The sequence below is a fragment of the Theobroma cacao genome, chromosome 4 (assembly GCF_000208745.1).
Source record: "Theobroma cacao cultivar B97-61/B2 chromosome 4, Criollo_cocoa_genome_V2, whole genome shotgun sequence".
Lineage (NCBI taxonomy): Eukaryota > Viridiplantae > Streptophyta > Magnoliopsida > Malvales > Malvaceae > Theobroma > Theobroma cacao.
This window is the reverse complement of record NC_030853.1, coordinates 30,606,636-30,626,239: the sequence shown is the minus strand read 5'-3', so window position 1 is coordinate 30,626,239 and position 19,604 is coordinate 30,606,636. Positions and strand designations below refer to the sequence as shown.

At 37.3% G+C, this 19,604-nt stretch overlaps 4 protein-coding genes across 5 annotated transcripts; 1 reads left to right on the top strand and 3 right to left on the bottom strand.

The window, feature by feature from the left end:
- Nucleotides 279–1,265, bottom strand: LOC18603511 (universal stress protein A-like protein). The gene is made up of 4 exons (XM_018119432.1): nt 1,004–1,265; nt 755–849; nt 523–644; nt 279–367 (listed from the first exon to the last, which is right to left on the bottom strand). Exons 1-4 carry the CDS (start codon nt 1,179–1,181, stop codon nt 280–282), a joined length of 483 nt encoding a protein of 160 aa, XP_017974921.1. The 5' UTR covers nt 1,182–1,265; the 3' UTR covers nt 279.
- LOC18603510 (kinesin-13A) lies at nt 4,029–10,213 on the top strand. Its single transcript, XM_007035541.2, has 14 exons — nt 4,029–4,192; nt 4,293–4,386; nt 4,492–4,757; nt 5,294–5,515; nt 5,774–5,968; nt 6,238–6,339; nt 6,446–6,523; nt 6,703–6,784; nt 7,094–7,256; nt 7,509–7,838; nt 8,009–8,227; nt 8,338–8,905; nt 8,997–9,062; nt 9,397–10,213. Exons 3-14 carry the CDS (start codon nt 4,545–4,547, stop codon nt 9,577–9,579), a joined length of 2,421 nt encoding a protein of 806 aa, XP_007035603.1. The 5' UTR covers nt 4,029–4,192; nt 4,293–4,386; nt 4,492–4,544; the 3' UTR covers nt 9,580–10,213.
- Nucleotides 10,520–14,170, bottom strand: LOC18603509 (ubiquitin-like-specific protease ESD4). Of its 2 annotated transcripts, XM_018119431.1 has the most exons (9): nt 12,892–14,168; nt 12,669–12,748; nt 12,491–12,584; nt 12,292–12,390; nt 12,075–12,167; nt 11,865–11,984; nt 11,444–11,547; nt 11,058–11,130; nt 10,520–10,894 (listed from the first exon to the last, which is right to left on the bottom strand). In XM_018119431.1, exons 1-9 carry the CDS (start codon nt 13,660–13,662, stop codon nt 10,832–10,834), a joined length of 1,497 nt encoding a protein of 498 aa, XP_017974920.1. In that variant the 5' UTR covers nt 13,663–14,168; the 3' UTR covers nt 10,520–10,831. The 2 variants fall into 2 exon arrangements, with proteins under 2 accessions (XP_017974920.1, XP_007035599.2); XM_007035537.2 differs by lacking the exon at nt 11,058–11,130 and having other exon boundaries at nt 12,892–14,170.
- Nucleotides 14,337–19,317, bottom strand: LOC18603508. Its single transcript, XM_007035534.2, has 12 exons — nt 18,936–19,317; nt 18,646–18,829; nt 18,471–18,539; nt 18,288–18,386; nt 17,979–18,058; nt 17,058–17,889; nt 16,010–16,704; nt 15,507–15,591; nt 15,227–15,278; nt 15,067–15,116; nt 14,877–14,924; nt 14,337–14,787 (listed from the first exon to the last, which is right to left on the bottom strand). Exons 1-12 carry the CDS (start codon nt 19,214–19,216, stop codon nt 14,611–14,613), a joined length of 2,652 nt encoding a protein of 883 aa, XP_007035596.2. The 5' UTR covers nt 19,217–19,317; the 3' UTR covers nt 14,337–14,610.

Sequence of the window (19,604 nt, the reverse complement as noted above, 5' to 3'; positions counted from 1 at the left end):
TTTGTTTGCTGTGGAACTGCTCCTAGTCAACTATAGAATTTGAAACGCAAGGAGTATTGCCCCACCGTGTTGCTTCTGTTGACAAAGCTTCATTAACTTCGTTGGTATCTGAAGTGAGCAATAAATAAGAATGACCAAACAACTTTGACTTACTTTAAAAGAAATCAATCCCCTGCGAAATTGAAATGCTTATAAAAAAAAAAGGAGAAAAGAAAAATCAAAGAATCATTTGAAGAATGCTTGGAAGCTTCTAGGGAAAATTCAAAACAGAGTTGAGCTTCAGTTCTCTTGCTTAGGCTTCTTCACAATCATTGCAGAACAGTGAGCATGGTGAGCACAGTAGTCACTAACACTGCTCAAAATGGCCCTGCATGTGGAATAGGAAACAAAGAACACCAAATCAAATATCACCCCTCAAAAGAAAAGAACAGAACTACTTGCATTTCTTCATTTGTTGAAGCAGAGAATCACTGTAAATGTAGTCATTCTTCCACCTTTTTAAAATCAAAATGGAGTTAATACCTTCTCACAGTTCCGTATCCATGGCTTCCCAGTACCAAGATTGCTGCATGGTATTTCTCTACAGCTTCACACACCACATTTCTTGGATCACCTTCCACTACTTCCACTCTCACATCACTCAACTGCACACTCAAAAGGAAAATACTTAAGATCTTCACTATCTCTCATTATATTCAAGGGAAAAATGAAAAAGAAGAAATACCAAAAATATCAGGTTGCAAGGGTCATGTACCGATTTATTCCTGCATATCTCCTTCACTTTCTCCTTGACCATGGTGGCTGTCTTCTTTATGCCAACCTTCATGATCGGTACAACCTCCGCAGATGCTGCACCAGAGAAAGTTACCACATTTGTTTTTGAAGTTATCTTTGTTCAAATAGACCGATCTGATTGAACAGGGTCAACTGTTATCCGAACTAACAAACGTAAAGAAACCCAAAACCCAAGTGTAATAAGCAGACGTGAAGAACAATATGCTACCAGGTCCGGTAAGTCCAATAACAGAAGAGGGAAGGGGTCGGGCATGGATGACAACGAGCTGGAAAGGACGGTTGGAGCCAAAAGAAGTGAAGAAGTGATCAAGGGTCCATTCCAAGGCGTACTCACTGTGCGCACTATCGTCCACAGCCACCAGCATTGTTGGTCTCTCTTGAACCATTTTGTTACAACTCAACACCCCCCCTGAAACACCCTCACTTATCGTTTCGAGCCTTTCTTCCTCTGTAAACAAATGGACTCGAGCGAGTTGCTGCTGGGTTTTAAACTTGTCGAAGCGGCTCGGTAACTGCCTGACTGGTCAAACTGTTCGCAACTTTGGTGAGGTTGTTGCCGCCATGGACTCGGTTTCCGAATTACTATACAGTTTCCATAGATGATTACCTTTCAGCATAGTCCAACCTAAGTAATCCATCACTCAAGGTTCAATTATGGAAGCTGTGGAAAAACTAGAAACAAGGCCAAGTAAGGCTTACAACCTTATATGATATAATATTATTGCTGTTCTCATAATTGTTCTTCAGGAGAGTTTTGAACCTTAATTGGCAGCTAGATAATTTGGACTCTACTTGCAATTGCTTGATTCATGTAGACCCCCATGTCTCAACTCTCAATCTATATAGCAAATTCACAATGTTAATAATTTTTTCTTTTCATTTAGAAACAAAAAATCTAATGTAATTATTCGAACATGAGATAGGTACACTTATCATTAAATTAAATATATTTAAAATTTTAAATTAAAATCATATTTTTAGAAATATGTATATAAAGAAATACTTATTCCGTCTCTTTTTTTTTTTTTTTTCTATCTATCCCAAGCAAGTCAAACAAAACTAGGTGATAAGTTGATAAGAATGGGTTTAGAAAACATATGGCTGGCATTCAGACAAAACCTCAATTATCATCATTGATTTGATTAATGACTTGCTGCCATACAACACCAAAAGAAAAAAAGGGGTTCTTAACATCTAATAGTAAAAGATTAATTTGCCTATCTATCAATTACTAATTACCCAAAATCTGGGTAAATAGCTAATTTAATTCAAAAAGGGAAAAAAAAATCGACTAAACCCTTTAATAAATCTCTAGATCTCTCACCCTCACATGCTTTAAGTTAAAGCAAGGGCCCTTTATTATTCAAGAGAAGTGTACTCCAAGTTAGGATGGGTTAGGCCAAGAAATTGAAAAAGGTTTTTCTTCTGTGGGGGGTTTGGCCCACCTTGAGATCCAACCAGCCATCGTTCTTGTCCATGTGGGCCCCCATGACCAAAACAACACACCCTAATTTTTGCCTAGGCTCCAAGTAAGCAGAAGGGAGATGAAGCCTTTCAAAGGGAATTTTTATTGTTATCACATAAAGTTTCACTTAGTAAAATACAACCTCTTTGTTTCTAATTTTTTATTTTTACATTGTTGTCATCATTGTTTCTTCCCATTTTGTTTGTCTTGGCAATCATTGTACCCATAATCATCATAAGTATTTACATTATTTAGCCACTTGGAGACCTCAAAGAGTATGTTAGTGCAATACCCATTCCAGAAAAATGTAAATGTTGATTGTGATGGGACTGGGGATTCTGTTTTTTTGATAGATCAAGTCAGATGGGTGAGGCTTTGTTGCTGCATAGGGGGTGAGGAAGAAGATGCTTGGTGGTGGCATCAGTTTCAGAGCCAGCAGTGTCAAAACTCCTGTATACAGTTTTGTTTAACATGATTGAAACAAGTGGCATGGGTGTCACATGGAATTTGCTCCACCCTGGTGGAACAGCTTCAGTGATTCCTGCCACTTTTCTCTTCTGTGTTACAATAATTCCACAACTATCAATTCGGGGCATTGGAATTTAGCAGTTCATACCATGAAAACAATGTCGCAGGATTAGGGACGTAAACGGATTGATTTTATTTGGGTATCCACAAGCACTTGATCCGATAACATAGAATTTAGATATTTTATATTTAATTATAAACGGATTTGAGTAAAATTTTTAATTCTTATTTCAAGTTTGGGTAAATTTCGAGTATTACTTAAGATCAAGATCTAAGTTAACAAGTTTAATAGAGTTTTGTTAATGATTATTTTAAAAGTACTATTTGAAAATTAGTCAAAAAATTATTTATTATAATATTTTCATATTAAACACCGTAATCGATAATTAATGTAAAAAATTTAAGTCCATCAAGAAAAGATATTATTTATTATGAACACTCGTTAACGAAATTTATTTAACAACAAAACTCATCGTAAATAATTCAATCGTAAAGCAAATAAAATTACCAACAAAATGACCAATTTGGCAATGAAGTTGAGTGAAACTCTACCAAAAAAACCAATGGTTAACATTTCCTTATTTTAATTGATAGAGATTAGCTCCGAGTTATGATGAAAGTGGCATGTGAAAACTGAAGAACTAGATGGACTATTTTTTAATGATGCTGACTTTGCTTGGAAAGAACACATGTGTTTGTACCTAAAAAAACCAAAAACAAAAACAATTAGGTTTTCTACTAATCATAATTAACGTATTAAACAATTAGGATGCCGTCCAAGCATTAGTTAATTTTGAAAAAAAAAATTCTTTCTTGTTTTATTCTTAATATTTGAATAATTATATATAATTGAAAAGACTTTTTTAAATGTTAAATTATTTTTTTAATTTAAAATTTCAACACAAAAAGCAAACATGATCTTTTCTTAGAAGCAAACTTCAACCGTTAAGGGTATTTCGGTCACCAAGCCGTGGAAAAAGACAATATCATTGAGCAGAAGCAAGGGCATTTAAGTCATTCAATAAATTCAACATAGCCGTTCCAATAAATTTAAAAAAGAAAACCCACCAAAATATTTAATGATAAAATTTATATAATCTTAGTATCGATCTTTCTATCTCTCTCTAGATTTCAACCAAAGTAGAAGGAATATTATATACAAATAAAAAAGGAAAACACCGCTCACCCTCTCTCTCTCTCTCTCTCGGCTTTCAATTCTCATCGCATTTTATTTTTCATTTCTAATCAGAGAAAGAAAAAAAAAAAAAGAAAAAGAAAAAATCAGAGCCACCGTACGATTGAATTTAATTAGGGTTTCAGCTTTTTATTATTTCTCTTCTCTTTCAGATCTGATCGCAGATCTCGAATCGGCGACGTCCTTCTTCAGTTTTTCCCCCATTTCTGGTAATTTTATTTGTTTATTTTTCTTGCTTTCTTTTCTTTTTTTTTTAATTAATAAAGAAGTTTGAATGTCTGAATTTTGAGTGGCATTTTGTTTTGATAGGGTTAAGAAATTGAACGGTTATTGGAATCACTTTTTTTTTTTCCGAAGAAATTCACTTTCATGTTCTTCTTGGAAGTTGGATTTTCTCCTCCTTGTAAGTGAAATTCAGTTACATTTTGATTTATTTTTGTTGTTATTGTTATTATTTTTTTTTTTGTGAATTTTGATATTGGAGTTTTGTGTTTTTGTTTTGTGGTAGCGCTGATAAACAGATCTTAAAAATTGGCTCCGCAAAGGCGATCGCAGCGCCACATGGGTGGCCAGATGCAGCAAAGCAATGCTGCAGCGACGGCGCTTTACGATCACGCCGCCGGCGGAGGGTCCTTGCACAATGCAGGTCCTGCCGGCGATGCCGGTGATGCCGTTATGGCGCGGTGGTTGCAGTCTGCTGGATTGCAACATCTGGCCTCTCCCTTGGCTTCTACTGGCATCGACCAACGCCTTCTTCCCAATCTTCTCATGCAGGTAAAGAACGCTCTGCTTTTAGTTTCCACGTGTATATTAATTTTCTGTCATCGTGGATTAGTAAATGTTAACTGTTATTGCTCAATTCAGATGCATGCAATTTGAATTGGATTAACGTATATTTCTATTTGCTTGAAATTTAGTTTAGATTGTCATTTTGATGAACTTTTTCAGTGATCACACTCGTGGCTTTTGCATTTTCATTAAGGGAAATGTTCTTTGAAGTTTGTCTATTGTGATTAATATTCTGTGCTGAGTTGATGGAATGTATCTAATTTTTTAATGAAGTTATGCAAAATTCACTATTAGTATTGACAATTAGGGTGATGAGCATTTCAAGAAATTTGTAGTGTTCATGATTAGTTGATTGTTGTGATGTTTGTTTCCTTATTTTCCCATGAGTTTATCAATTTTTATTTCCTTTCAAATGATCTATCCATATTTTAAATACTTCCTGGTGTGGTTACTTTGTATACTTAAATGGGTTTATTTTTCACGTTCTGAGATGATGAGAAGTTACTATTACATTATCAAAGGGTTATGGAGCACAATCTGCAGAAGAGAAGCAGAGGCTATTCAAATTAATGAGGAACCTCAATTTTAATGGGGAATCTGGGTTGGAGCCATACACACCAACTGCCCAAAGCTCAGGAGGGCCGGCTACATCTGATGGCTTCTATTCTCCAGAGTTCAGGGGGGATTTTGGAGCTGGGCTTTTGGATCTTCATGCTATGGATGATACAGAGCTTCTGTCTGAGGTATGGTTATAGCCTTATAGGGCCCTGCATGTAGCTTTGCAGGAGAGTTTCACAATGGTTTATCACTTGAAGTTAGATCAGTTACATGCAACTTTATTATTTTTCTTTCATTTTTGTGGTGATATGGCTGGATATTTTCTGGTTGTTATTCTCTTTGGATATTGTTTAAATTTAGTTGAAAATTTACTTTAATTTAAGTTTGTCATAGCATCTTTGTCCTTTTCCTTTGGAAATAAATTTTGACTTGATTATTTGCAGCATGTTATATCTGAACCTTTTGAGCCATCGCCATTCATGCCTGGTGCTAACAAAGCATTCGAAAATGAATTTAATGTGACAACTAGCCGGCAGCAAAAAGAGCAAAATAATGCAGATGCCTCTGCTTCATTATTCTCTGTCAATGAAAAAGAGATCGGCACAAGGGAAAACAATGTTGCTAAGATTAAAGTTGTGGTATGTTGGTTTCTAGTCATGGTGCTTCGTTTCTCTCTTGCCTCTCTCACCCTTATGGATATGGGGACAACCTTCTTTCCTTGCTAAGATTATAGTTTGTTCTCCTGTTTAGTGTCTTTGTTCCTTGCATTATTATCCTGCCTTTGTGTTTTATTTTTTATCTGGGCAGGGTTGATGCATGTATGCATGCATGTTCATAGCACAGTGTTATATGCCTCGCTTTTTAAATTTTTTGTAAAGCTAAATTTTTGTCTTACATGTGATATAAGGTACGGAAAAGACCATTAAACAAGAAGGAGATTTCTCGGAAGGAGGATGATATAGTAAGCGTGAGTGAGAATGCTTTGACTGTCCATGAACCAAAGCTAAAGGTTGGTTCCCCTTTTTAATGGAAGTTAATGTGATGTTACTGTGTGTCACTATTGGTGCTTGTTTGATATGTCATTTCTTATATCTGTTTTAATTGTTGTATGACAGGTGGACTTGACAGCGTATGTAGAGAAGCATGAGTTCTGTTTTGATGCTGTTCTGGATGAGCATGTTAGCAATGATGAGGTAATACTTAGTTGAAATCTATTGCCTTGTTGTTATCTGAACGTTGTTCCTGAATAATTTTGTCTATTAAATTTGGTTATCCAGGTGTTTTGAGTATATTATGACCAAAGTTCGTCTGCTCTGTGCTGATATATTTGTTAAACCAAAATATTGATTTCATCTCTTGTTTGCTTTGACAGGTTTATCGTGTTACAGTTGAGCCAATTATACCCACCATTTTTCAACGAACAAAAGCCACATGTTTTGCATATGGGCAGACAGGTGCATAGAGTTCCTGAATTTTTCTTTCTGAATGGCTCAGGTGCTATATTATATTCTATATTTGTATGTGTGAAGCTTATTCATGTTAAAAGGAAAATTTTTCGGTACCAAAGCCTACATTCATCTTGGATAGCAGCTAGGCATCTATTCCTTTCAGTTTCTTCTAGACTATATTTCTTACATGAAGATTGAAGTGGTAGTTTTTGGTTCATTATTGGTGCTCAAAACTTCTAGGAAAATTTTATTTGGATGTTAATAGTTAAGTAGCTTTTTGCTAATTTGATTTGCGGAATATATTTTTGATTTCAGGTAGTGGTAAGACGTTCACAATGCAACCATTACCTCTCAGAGCTGTACAAGACCTTGTTAGATACTTGCATCAGCCAGTTTATCGTAATCAGAGATTTAAATTGTGGCTTAGCTATTTTGAGATATATGGTGGAAAACTCTTTGACCTTCTGAGTGATAGAAAGTATATCTCTTATTCTTTCCTTGTTTATTTATGTGGCTTTTTCTGATAAACCTTTTTTGGTCAAACATACCTGATTGATTTATGATGTGTAATGACTTTGAAATGTTTGTTGGTCTGACTGTCTATTAAGCACAATATGTCCTATGTCAAGCACACATTTTCTCTTCCAATATGTTTTTCTGGTGTGCATGTTGATGCATATATACATTAATAACAACTAGATAACTGAATAATCTAAATGTCCTCCAATAGGAAACTTTGTATGCGAGAAGATGGGAGACAACAAGTCTGCATTGTTGGTCTGCAAGAATTTGAGGTGTCAGACGTGCAAATTGTGAAGGAATACATTGAGAGGGGAAATGCTGCTAGAAGCACAGGATCTACTGGTGCGAATGAAGAATCTTCAAGGTCACATGCTATTTTACAACTTGCCATCAAGAAGCACCCTGAGATAAAAGAGTCCAAGCGGAACAATGATGGGAATGAGTCTAAAGGTGGGAAGGTTGTGGGAAAGATTTCTTTTATTGATCTTGCTGGCAGTGAAAGAGGTGCAGACACCACTGACAATGACCGGCAAACTAGGTAAGTATGAGTTTTTCTTTGGGGAGAAAATGGCTGCAGAAACTGCTTCCAAAAGTGTATATACGGGGTGGCTTTATCTGTCAGCTTGTTTACTGTCTTAAGTTATCTTTTTCTCCGCACCTGGTTTACTTTTGGCATGTTTTGATATCACTTGTTTGGATCATTGCCAGGATTGAGGGTGCAGAAATTAATAAGAGTCTTTTGGCTCTTAAGGAGTGCATTCGTGCTCTGGACAATGACCAGATACATATACCATTTCGTGGGAGCAAACTAACTGAAGTGCTCCGTGATTCTTTTGTTGGCAACTCAAGGACAGTTATGATCTCGTGTATTTCTCCAAATGCAGGTTCATGTGAACACACTCTCAATACCCTGAGATATGCTGATAGGTATGCTTGTTCCTATGATGAGCCTCCACAAAAAGGACTTCCTTTGTTGCATTAGATTATATTGTTGTACTTGTTGACTAATTGAAGATTATTGTTATCTAAATCAACAGGGTCAAAAGTCTATCTAAAAGTGGTAATCCAAAAAAGGAACAGGCTGTAAATTCTTTACCACCAAGTAATAAGGATGCTTCTTCAGCATCTTCTCTGTCAGCTACTGCAGATGTAGAAGATGTTTATGAGCGACAACAGGAAGTAAAAGTTGTTGATACAGGTCGAAGGGTTATAGAGAAAGATGTTCATACTGTTGACTCAACTTTTGCATCAAGTTACCCTTTCAATGGGAGGGAGGAAAGTGGAATGGCTTCTGGCCCAATGGATAGGGAGCGATTTGAAGTGAATAATTCTTATGGTGGATCCACAAGTCAAAGAGTTTACTCATCAAATTCTCAAAATTCAGCTGATACAGAAGAGAAGGTGCAGAAGGTGTCACCCCCTCGTAGAAAAGTGACTAGAGAAGAAAAATCGGAGAAGATGGGAAACTGGGTCAAGAAAGATGGAGGGGGATCTGATTTGTCCACTACAAACTTTAGGCAGGCGAATGCCAACACAAATAATGTTGGACATAGACAATATGATCCTGAGCCTCCCACTGATGGGAATATCAATGCAATACTTGAGGTAGGCCGTCAGTGTGGTTCATTTTGTTTTATCATATTAGGGTTTCTTTCTGGATTTTCTTCATTCTGTGTATACTTTTGGTCTGTTGCAGGAGGAAGAGGCTCTAATTGCTGCTCACAGAAAAGAAATTGAGGATACGATGGAGATTGTTCGTGAAGTAAGTAAACTTGCACTCGATCAGTGGTGAAGGGATTGATTTTTTTTTTTTGTAGTTGAGTATTTGTGTTGTGAGGCACTATAGTGCATTCCTTATACTCAGCGATGAATTGAGATTGCCATCCTTGCACATTGGTGATTTGCACAAAGATGAACTACTTTTTTGGTGCATTTAAGTTCTTTTTTTTGGGTCATGCTCCGCCTGAACTATGCTACTGTTCAAATGATGTAAAGAAAAGTACATGCCTAAAGCTGGAGAAATTAGCTTTTTACTTTTTCAAATTTTCATACACCAATTAAACCACTGTTCATCCTGTTTTGCATCTATATTACAGGAAATGAAGCTATTGGCAGAGGTGGACCAACCAGGCAGCCTCATTGACAACTACGTGACCCAGTTGAGCTTTGTGCTTTCACGCAAGGCTGCTGGTCTGGTGAGTCTTCAAGCTCGCCTTGCCAGGTTCCAGCATCGACTGAAAGAGCAGGAGATACTGAGTCGGAAGAGAGTTCCTCGTTAAGGCAGCAATTTGTGAATTTGTTCTCCGCTTCCGTTACTCCATCAGATCCTGTTCTGTAATTTCCTCTCATGTATATCTTTATGGCACTATTTGTCACGGTGGTCACTTATATTAAAAATATTGCTATGGACGGATAAATTTGTCCCTTAAACCGAATCAACTCGGTTCTGGCAGTTGATGCTTGGAGCTGTTTTTAAGGTCTTGAGAGGAATTTCATCAGCATTCCACAGATCTCGGTCTCTCCTTCTTGCAGAGGCATCAATGTTGCTGTTCACATGCGTGTTTCCTTGCTCATACAAGGAGGATTGGGGTGCATCTCTTAGGTGAGGGGGTGAATTGTCAAAAATGTATTATTTCTAGATGAATCTGATGTGTTGTTGTTGAGAGATTGAAATGGGTTTGTGGCCTTTCTTCTGTTGCTGTTTAAATGGTGACAGGCGAATGTTGATTTCTAGGCAAGGAGATACTCGGAAAATAGGGCTTCTTTTTTCTTCCCCTTTTCACATTTGTTTATTTGTACTCCCAAATTATATCCTGCTCTCTCACCTCGAAAAGAATCACCTTGTGCATGTAATATTCTAGTTTAAGAAATATGAATGTCTTTGAATATATCAAACTTGCCAATTTATTGAAATATTATGTACTCGTTGATAAAGACTGCCTGAGCAGCAACTTTGGCATAAAACTTCTATGTTCTACATTGTGCAAATTTCATTACTAATAATGGAAATTTATAATTTTTATTCTTGCAAAAAGTTAACAATCAGAAATATATATATATATATATAAAATTTCATGTGAGAAAAGTCGAAACTACAAAATTCATTCCAGCTCAAAAGCTGTAAACAAGAAGCAAAGCACAAGTGGTATAAAAGGGAAATAGGGGGAGATGGTAGAAGAAAGAAGAAGAGAGACCTTTTTTATGGCATCTGGAAAAAGATATAAACAAAAACCTGTTACTTCCAAGACAAACTCTTTGAGAAAGTTGTGCCCTACATTCTCATGGCTTGCATTTACAGTTAAAAAGTAACTCGATCATACTTTTGCCAAGTCATTATCCTGAATATTCTGATCAGAAAAAGCAAACTCTTGCACACCATTCCAATTTCCTAGTAAAAAGCCTTCTCAGTAGTCAAACTAGACAAGGAGGCATACCTATACAAATAGAAAAATAAAATAAAAATAAAAATACCCGAAAGATGTTTCAATTGCAAATTCGTTTCTGGGTGCTGCGGCGTGTTCACACTTTCAATCATTCTGTTCTCAATTTTAAAATTTCTTTTGCGGTCCTTAATCGGAAATAGGGCATGTGTTCCTACAGAAGCATGGAAAATCACAACTCAGTTCAACGAAAAAATCAAATCAACAGTTTTTAAATCCAGATAACTATTGACTTGACTACCATGACGTTAATCACACGAAGCAAATGGTTTATAATGAGAATTACAAGCATAAGAAATTATTCTCAATGAGCATACCTGGTCAAAGCAAAGCCTTAACCCTCTGCTATAAAAGTCAATGTACTTTAACATAAACATGCCACAATCAAACCTGTACATAAAGAAAGTTGTTTGAGGAAAATAATTTGAATTTTAATAGAAAAGGCCCATGTAATAGTTAATAATATACTAATTATGAGCACCCTAGGTGGAAGGAACTGTAATATGCTTCATTATTATGGGCTCATCAAAAATTTGGAACCAATTGCCATAAAGGGTTAGTAAAAAGAGAATCAGATGCCTATAAAGCTACTGCACAATAAATTACTTAACAGTTTCATTTGTTCACGCAATAAGCTTAAGAAGAATAAGTATTCTAACACTGATCCTTAAAACATGGCTGGAGCAGGTATTCCAATACACACCCATTCTCCTGTGCAGGAAGGTCTTCAACATATTCTCGTTCCCAAGATCTTACATCTATGTCCTTTCCAGTCTTGTCCTTCACTTCTTCAACAAAGTATTTTGCCTGGCACATACAATCGACATTAAAACAAGTTTTACAGAGGTGCCAAAAACTCGTGTATATATATATATATATATACACCTCTTCTATTTTTTGTAGGGGGAAGAGCGGGAAGGGTTGGCTGGGCCCTACTATCATGAATTAGACAATAAAGGTTTACAACATAAAGAACTAGCAGAGAAATGACTCTTGCAGGTAACAGGATCTTAAACTCCAAATCCACTTAAATTTAAGCTGCATAATGCACTTTGAATCAATTAATTACATGCATCAAAATAACATGACATCTAAAGAGAAAAACATGTCACCGGAAATCTTACCAGTGAACTCAGCACTTTAGCATCTCTTCCTTTTAGTGAATCAAGATACTGGAACTTCTGATCTTTGTTATTGATAACTGCCAAGCACCAATGTATGTCTTTGTGTATGGGGACAAATATCTAAGCAAAGTAGAATAATTGATTCAAGGATGAATACAATCTTCAATCATGCAAAACAAATGATTGTACAAAGAAAAGATAAATACGTACTTTATCACAGTCAAATAGGCAGTACCCCAACTTCCTTTGTGAAGTCCATCTCTTGACAGCCCTAAAATTATAGCCACTCTCCGGACTTACTAACTGAGCATCACAATTCAGAAGGAAACGTAGTTGAGAAAATGATAGCTATAAGGACTTTTACATGAAAGAGCAAAGTTTAAGGAAGTTTAAGGTACGCTAAAATTGAAGAAGAGCAAGCAACTACCTTTTTATAGAAGAAGGTGTTGAAGAAATGGCATTTGAGAAACTTCTCTGGCTCTCTATTTTCCCTTTCTTTGAGTAATTCAAGATAGAGATTAATAACCTAGAAAAAAAAAAATAGACGTGTGTAAAATACAGATTATTAGCTAAGTAGGTTGTAATTGCATGTTGACAACTAACAAATCCTTCCAGTGAATACAAACCTCATCATTCAACCATGCCCCAGGTTTCAGACATTGCAAAACTTCTCCTCTAATATCAATGCTTGAGTTCTTATGAGAGACCAATATTTTCTTCCTGCAAAAGCAAGCACAAACAATGTTACAGCACAAGTGACATCCAGTCAAATAATCAAAAACCAACACATGCATTATAAAATACCAGTTTTTTGTAGAAAAAGCATGTGAAACCTCCGCCATCTCCTCCTCTGTAAGGGGGGTAAAAGGTTCACGAGGTACCACCTGAAATTCGATGACGTTAATGCCAATCATTCTAAACAAATCACAACACTTTTTATTCCATTCTAGAAGCAACAAAAATTCTTCAAAATACAATACCCAGACAATGCAACTCAATTAAAAGTAAGCAGGCAAAAGAATTTCACCTCTTCTTGCTCCTCCTCTGGTTTCTGCTCCGGTCGCAATGCCTGAAGTGCAGCTCTACGCTTCTCATTCAACTCAATTTGAAAATCCAAATCTTTCAACTTGGGAGTTCTCCTCTCTGCACTCTCCAGCAACTTCCTATAAGCTTCTAAAGTAGACACATCAGCAACCTCATTATTCAATGACAACATATCCAACGCATTCTCCACTCTCAAACTCCCATTATTCAACTCAGTAACCACAGATGAAGACGATGGCTGAACATTCTTCTCTTCCTCCTCCACATTATTCTTCCCTTTTTCAATAACCTCAACTTCTTCCACACTAAAATAATCTGAAACCACCTCTTTTTCTTTTTCATCATCATCCTCCACAAAAATCACTTCTTTTTCCTTCTTAAAGTACCTCAAAACATCAAAAGCTTGCCTTTTCGCGTTACTTAATCTACGACTCAAAACATTCCCCATCATATGAGTTTTAACTGAATCCTGATTAGGAATTAAAACTGATAACCCAAATTTATGGTGTCTAACAGGGGCGTGAACTTCTCTAGGGAAAGGAAGCTTAGCTTCTGGGTAACGAGAGATTCTCGAAACGGTGTCGCTAGAGGATACAATTGCTTTTTCTGGGCTTCGATTCATCAAAGAAAATCTGGGTTTTTTAGAAAATTGAAAATCTGGGGAATTTGCATACAGGGCTTTGTTTTTGTGATTGAAATTGAAATTGAAATATTCGTCACCACCGCGTTTCCGATTACTTGCTAAAGCACCCATTGATGAAATGTACAAACTTCAAACCCTAAAAACTCAAAACCCATTTATAGAAAACCAAAAGAAAACATTTGGGAGGTTAGGGTTTTTATAAAACCCTAAAAGCTCATAAACCAGAATAACCGTTTTTGCAGTGAAATCTGGAATACCCAGAATTTGAAAGACAGAAATATATCAAAACCCCATAAAAAGATAGGATTTTTTTTTTTTTGAGACTGAAAAGAACCAAGTACTTTCAAAGTGGACAAAATAAGGGGGAAAATGGACGATGAATAATGCAAAAATTGGGAAATTTTGCAGGAATTATCCGGTGGTGCTGCTGGCGCTGTAGTTGGGATCTAAACAGGAAGAACAGATTGAATCCGTTGAAGAGTTGAAAGGACTTGAGATTGGAAATGGGATTTGGAACTTTTGCATTTGCTTTCGCGGCACAACGAAGAAACAACTCGGAAACAACTTGGTACGGTGCGTTTTCTGGTTTATGTTTGTGCAAGTTTATGTCGGGAGGGGACAGCCGTTTTAAAAATGATTTTTTATTGTTTGTTCCCCTTTTTTTTTACCAATAAGAAGGATTTATTTGCTTTAGGCGAAATAATAAATAAATAAATGCATTTTTAGGACAATAATAATTCGGGGAAGAGGGGAAAAATTAAAAAAAAAGTTTCTTAGTTTGCGGCTTTTATAGCATAAATTCTTGAATTCAGCATTGATTCCATTGGGAAGTGGTACAAGGAGTTGTTTCTACACTTTTATCATACTTAGATTTACATAAAATAATAACTCTGAAAAATAAAAAATAATATTTGGTCATAAAAGAATTACATTTGATTATCAGTAAAACTGCACCGGATGATGATGGATGTGAGGTTTTGGCATCTGAAACAGAGGAAAAACAGGTGTGAGCATGTTTATGCTTTTAGATGAGATGCTGACATTCTTTTGTTTGATTTTTCACACAAGCTGCACGACAGCAGCTACTCTCAGGGCCCCATTTTGGAGAAGATCAGCCAGCTCATCAAACAACAGGGCTGTCCTCCAGCCCCATCCCTTGGGAGCTTTTGGTAAGAGAGTGCCCCTCTGTTTGAAGCTTCCAAACACCATGACTTCTCGTTTTGATGGACAAATCAACTGCAAAATGTAACAGCTTTGCATATTATTATTATGGATGATATCACACAAAATGGGGTTGGAACTCTTTCTTTAACATGTTTCTTTACCTGATACCGGGCGGTCACCTTTTCACGAGAATCGACATACATGTGAACCTGAAAACAAGATGTTTTCTTATTACTGGAAAGCTCTGCTTACATTTTAATTTAATCAAACAATAACCAATTCTTGGTCACCAAGACCTAAACAGCAAATCAAAGACCATCTCATGCTCTGATTTGGCAAAAGAGGGCTGACCTTTCTGAGAGAGTCAGTTATCTCAGCCTTCCGCCGGTGAAGAAATAATCCTAAAGTGGGGAAAAAAATGGGTAAGAAAACAAAATCGCAAAATCATCATAGTGACCTTGAAAAACACAGGATAAAAACTTCTGGAGGTTGATCCTTGATTGAAGATTACCTAGAGTCCTGCGTCCTTGAGGATCTTCATCATTAAAGGCCTGAACACTAACCTGTAAATTGAAGTAGATCTTAATTCAAATCTTCACACAAACATAGGATATGGAAATGATGTTATTTTGAATTGATACATTTTAAAAAACCCTCATTCCAAATTACTCATCCGAATGTATTATTAGAGATACTACCAATGATATTTGGATTATATGAGATAATAAGACAGGTTTGGAGCAAAACTGAATCAGTAATGAGGTTCTGAAAGGATCTTCATATTCAACTACCTTCCACAAAGAACCAGCATAAAAGAATTCTGGAGAGTGCTTGACTTGACCATCACCAAGCCTGTGAACATCTTCAAATTCAACCCTGTAACCAGCAAATGATTTACAGAACATGTATCAGAATTGCTCTTCAACCTTTAAGTACCAAAAAAGAAAAGGAGAAATGCTGACACAAGATTGACAGATTTAACAGGGACAGTATAGAACAGATGGCACCCTAAAATTCAAATGAATGTGGTTTGCTTCTCATTGAACATAAGAATTGATCATGAGTTCAAAACAAGATCAACAATGTTGATCCTACTAATACTTAGAGGTAAAATGTACTACTAATAATATGTTATCCTCAAAATAAAGAGAATAATGCTCAAGTAAGACACTGAGTAGAAGAATTTCCACCATTATTGTATAAGCAAACCTCTGCAGTCTACAGAAGCTCTTGCATGGCTTCTTTCAAATTACAAAGGGCAAACCAATAGTTATATGAAACAGAGATAACTTACCCAAAACGAAAGGGAGGGAAGTGACTCAGAGGGGTTTTCATGTCCAATGATATAGAAGAACTAGTTGCATTCTCCCATTCAATTCCAATGGCATGTTCTGGTGACTCGAGCATCTGCACGGCAATCCCACTAGTAGCTGGCGCCGCAGCAGAAGTTACAGGGACTCTGCTTTGCAGATCTGTCTCATAACTCCTCTCTGTTTGTTCTCCATGAACATTAGTGGCATTGCTTCCTCCTTGGCTTAACTCAACCAGAGCGGTTAATCCACCACCAGACATGTCTCCATTATGGTCAGCTCTAGCCTCTGAATCATCATTGGGAAGAGATTGCTGGCCATTTCTGTTGCCCATACCAAAGGGCACACGGGAAAAGACAAATCGTGTTGGAGGCCATGCAGCGGCAGGAACAAATGTAGCTCCACGTCCAATACCTGCAAGTCCATCAATAGGCCCCCTGACATGCACTCTTACTGGCCTAAAGAGGCCACTTCCTTCACCTTGATTATTATCAGCCACATACACATTTCCAATGTTGCCAGTAAGATGATTTTGATCGTGCTCTTGCACATAATAGCCTGTAGTAGCTACTCCGTGTGGAAACCCGAATGGCTGCCTGCAAGCGCATTGCATACTAGTGAGGCAGCAATTTTTGCACGTGTCAGCCCCAACTTCTTGCACCCTCTGGCTTAATAGCATCTACATAATAGCCATACAAATACAATGAAAATCCTTACTGAAGCCAGAAGCAGAGGCAACAATTTGTAAGAATTGTGAATGCTTTTATCAGAAAGGAAGCAAAATACAAACTTCCAGGAGAAAAGGAACAGCAGAGTCTTTGCCATGTTTCAAAAGTCCAATAAACAGATTATTCAAAAACAACCAGATTCAAGGACTTCCCAAGATTCAACCCAAAACCTAATCATCAATACCAATTGTGTCTACCAGTACCATAATAGTTATTGACTTGATTTTATCCAACCTTCATAAAGTATTCCTTATACAGCACAAGATATAACAGACATAGAAACAAATGGGTACAGATAACAAACCTGCAGCCAAAGACCATCATTCACAGCTTTGCAAGGAAATCCCAACTCTTCAAGTTGCTTCCTGACATTCAAAAGTTCCTCAAAGGACATGTTGCAATATAGAAGAGAACCCCCTTCAAATATATTGACAAAAGCATCGTACTCCTCACCACGAATCCCGCAGTTCCCTTTAGCATAGCTTTTTACCTGTCTTTTACCCACAACCCTGCCACCCCAAGAAAGAGAAGCCATGCCACATCTTCCCCAATCATTCAACATGATCCCACTACAGGAGGAGTCCACAGAAGAGCAATTCCTTGATTGATCACTTGCAAGCCAATTATCATTATTCAAATGGTAGCATGAGCCTTCCTCAGATGGTCCCTCCATGGCCATTCCACTGGCCCCCAATCCACTTGTTCCAACACCAATTGGCATTTCAACATATGAACATGAAGTTCTTATCCCCTCTGCATCTGAAAATGAGTTATTCATTGATGAAGACTGATCCATGTTGCAGGGATATATAGGCTCTGATTGAGGATATTTAGGTTGCGGCACCTGTTTTTCAGAGCTAGATACTCCAGTCTGGATGTCAACCATACATTCGGTGAGCTCCACAAGGAGGTTCTGAGCAGCATTACAATGCTCTAGGTCACCTTTTAAACTGAGGCATCCCAGTTCAGATTCCAACCTCTTACCAGGACAGCTATCAACTAAATCTTTTCCCTTTGCTTTAGAAGACTCAGGAGGAATGCCAATTGCCATCTCAGGAGAGGAATTTCCTTGATCAGAATGTTCAGTCTTGTAGAAAGCACCTTTTGAGAGGAGCGTGTGCAATGCCAGTTCAAACCTTTTGATAGAAAATGAAAACACTGGTTCATCCAACTGTATAAACATGAACCACAAAACCCAAGTTTACTGGCTGCCTACACATCTTACCGTTTTTCTTCACTATGTACCCACAGCTCGTCAGAGGTCAGCAATGCATGTAAAGTCTGAGATGAAAGTTTAGGTAGCACCTATGCATGATGCCAAAAACCAGTGACCAGTTAGTGAGGCTGCTACATGAAAAAATTTATGCTAATAAATAACATCCACCACTAACCTACAGTGAAGGAAAATGTTGGCTTATTAAATTTTTATTCTCTCTTGTTCTTGTTAGTTCCTCAACAATTTAGTCAAAATATCATAGCTGAAAACATAAATGTGAGCTGGTAAACACCACAAATGGAACCTTTTCTGCTTTACCTCTTTCAATTCCATGGCACCACTTTGACAAAGGTAGCCCCAGCAAGCATTCCTCACCCTTTCTCCATGTATCCCATAATCTTGACTCTCTGCAAACACCTAAATTTACATCCAAAATTCAATTACAAAAAACACAAACAGGGATAAAAAAATAAAAGAAACTGAGAAATTATCGTTTGAAACCTGATATGCTAAGAAATTCGAAGTCCACAGCTCAGATATAATAAAATCAGTACATATAGCGCATAGATCCTGCATTCACATACCAAAAATTAAAAAAACTATAATTTAATTCAATAACCGCAAAATGATAAAATTGAAAATAAAAAATTAAGAAAAATTCGATCTTTTTAAGGACCTGAAGATCAAGAAATGAAGCAGCAGCTAAAACGCGAAACGCGTTATTATCATTAAGCTTGGGATGATGTCCGTACAAATACGCCAACGCAATCGCGATCGCTTCACCGTTAACGTTGTTATCGTCGACGTTCAATGTCACCATCGGAGCTTTGGCTTCTTTCCAAGGCCCGTGCAACATGTTCCTGATTAAAACCGAATCAAATTAGAGTTTAATCAGTGAGAAGTTAGGAGTTAGGTTTTTTTTTTTATTTCAAAATTCTTGATTTTTTTTTTGTTTTTTCGGAGGACCTGAAGTAGGAGCTACGGGAGAGTATGAGGCGGTGGAGGTGGTAGGTGGATCCCATGGCATTCACGACGATGTCGGAGAATGAACCGCCGTTGAAACCTTCCATTTGGATGTGTTCGCAAAGGGAATTAAGGTTGCAATCGACCGCGCGGAGTTCGCTGCTGCTCCGGTCGTTGTCGGAGTGCTGTGGCAGTGGCGGAATCGTCATTTTCAATTGCTGCTGCTGCTGCTGCTGGTGCGTAGGCGGTCCGTACGATCGGGGCCTCGAGAATTGCGGTTCCATGTTTCTTCACCAAACGTCGTCGTTCAATTTCGTGAGGAAGCCATTAATGCCAGGGAAACCAAAAAAAGAAAGCCTTTTTTTCTTTTCCTCTTTTTCAGTGCGGGGATTTGAGCATTGAAGATTTGGTTTATTAAGGATGGTGACGGTGGAAGCGAAAGTTAATGAAACGCTGCGTTCGAAATATAAGCAAAACGGTTCGTTTTAAGTATTTAAGGAAGCTCTCTTTCGGTCAAACAGTGACTGTCTTCCTCCATCTTCGGTCATTTCCTCCTACTGCCCTCCTTGCTCCGTTCACATGAACTAAACCCTTCATAAACCCTAAATTCTTCTCATTTTTTTTCATTGATTCCTCTTGGAATTTCTCTTTTTATGCAAAATAACTTTTTTT

Bases quoted from the DNA above. Each gene is read 5' to 3' on its own strand.
- LOC18603511 (XM_018119432.1), bottom strand. From the start codon at position 1,181: ATGGTTCAAGAGAGACCAACAATGCTGGTGGCTGTGGACGATAGTGCG. The intron at 850-1,003 runs GTAGCATATTGT...TCTCTGGTGCAG, and splicing joins TATTGGACTTACCGGACCTG to CATCTGCGGAGGTTGTACCG. The intron at 645-754 runs GTACATGACCCT...TTGAGTGTGCAG, and splicing joins AGATATGCAGGAATAAATCG to TTGAGTGATGTGAGAGTGGA.
- LOC18603510 (XM_007035541.2), top strand. From the start codon at position 4,545: ATGGGTGGCCAGATGCAGCAAAGCAATGCTGCAGCGACGGCGCTTTAC. The intron at 4,758-5,293 runs GTAAAGAACGCT...ACATTATCAAAG, and splicing joins TTCCCAATCTTCTCATGCAG to GGTTATGGAGCACAATCTGC. The intron at 6,340-6,445 runs GTTGGTTCCCCT...GTTGTATGACAG, and splicing joins TCCATGAACCAAAGCTAAAG to GTGGACTTGACAGCGTATGT.
- LOC18603509 (XM_018119431.1), bottom strand. From the start codon at position 13,662: ATGGGTGCTTTAGCAAGTAATCGGAAACGCGGTGGTGACGAATATTTC. The intron at 11,985-12,074 runs GTACGTATTTAT...TACTTTGCTTAG, and splicing joins GCCTATTTGACTGTGATAAA to ATATTTGTCCCCATACACAA. The intron at 11,131-11,443 runs GTGTGTATTGGA...CTTTATGTACAG, and splicing joins CTTCCTGCACAGGAGAATGG to GTTTGATTGTGGCATGTTTA.
- LOC18603508 (XM_007035534.2), bottom strand. From the start codon at position 19,216: ATGGAACCGCAATTCTCGAGGCCCCGATCGTACGGACCGCCTACGCAC. The intron at 16,705-17,057 runs GTTTGTTATCTG...GCTATTATGTAG, and splicing joins ATGATGGTCTTTGGCTGCAG to ATGCTATTAAGCCAGAGGGT. The intron at 14,788-14,876 runs GTAAAGAAACAT...TACATTTTGCAG, and splicing joins AGGTGACCGCCCGGTATCAG to TTGATTTGTCCATCAAAACG.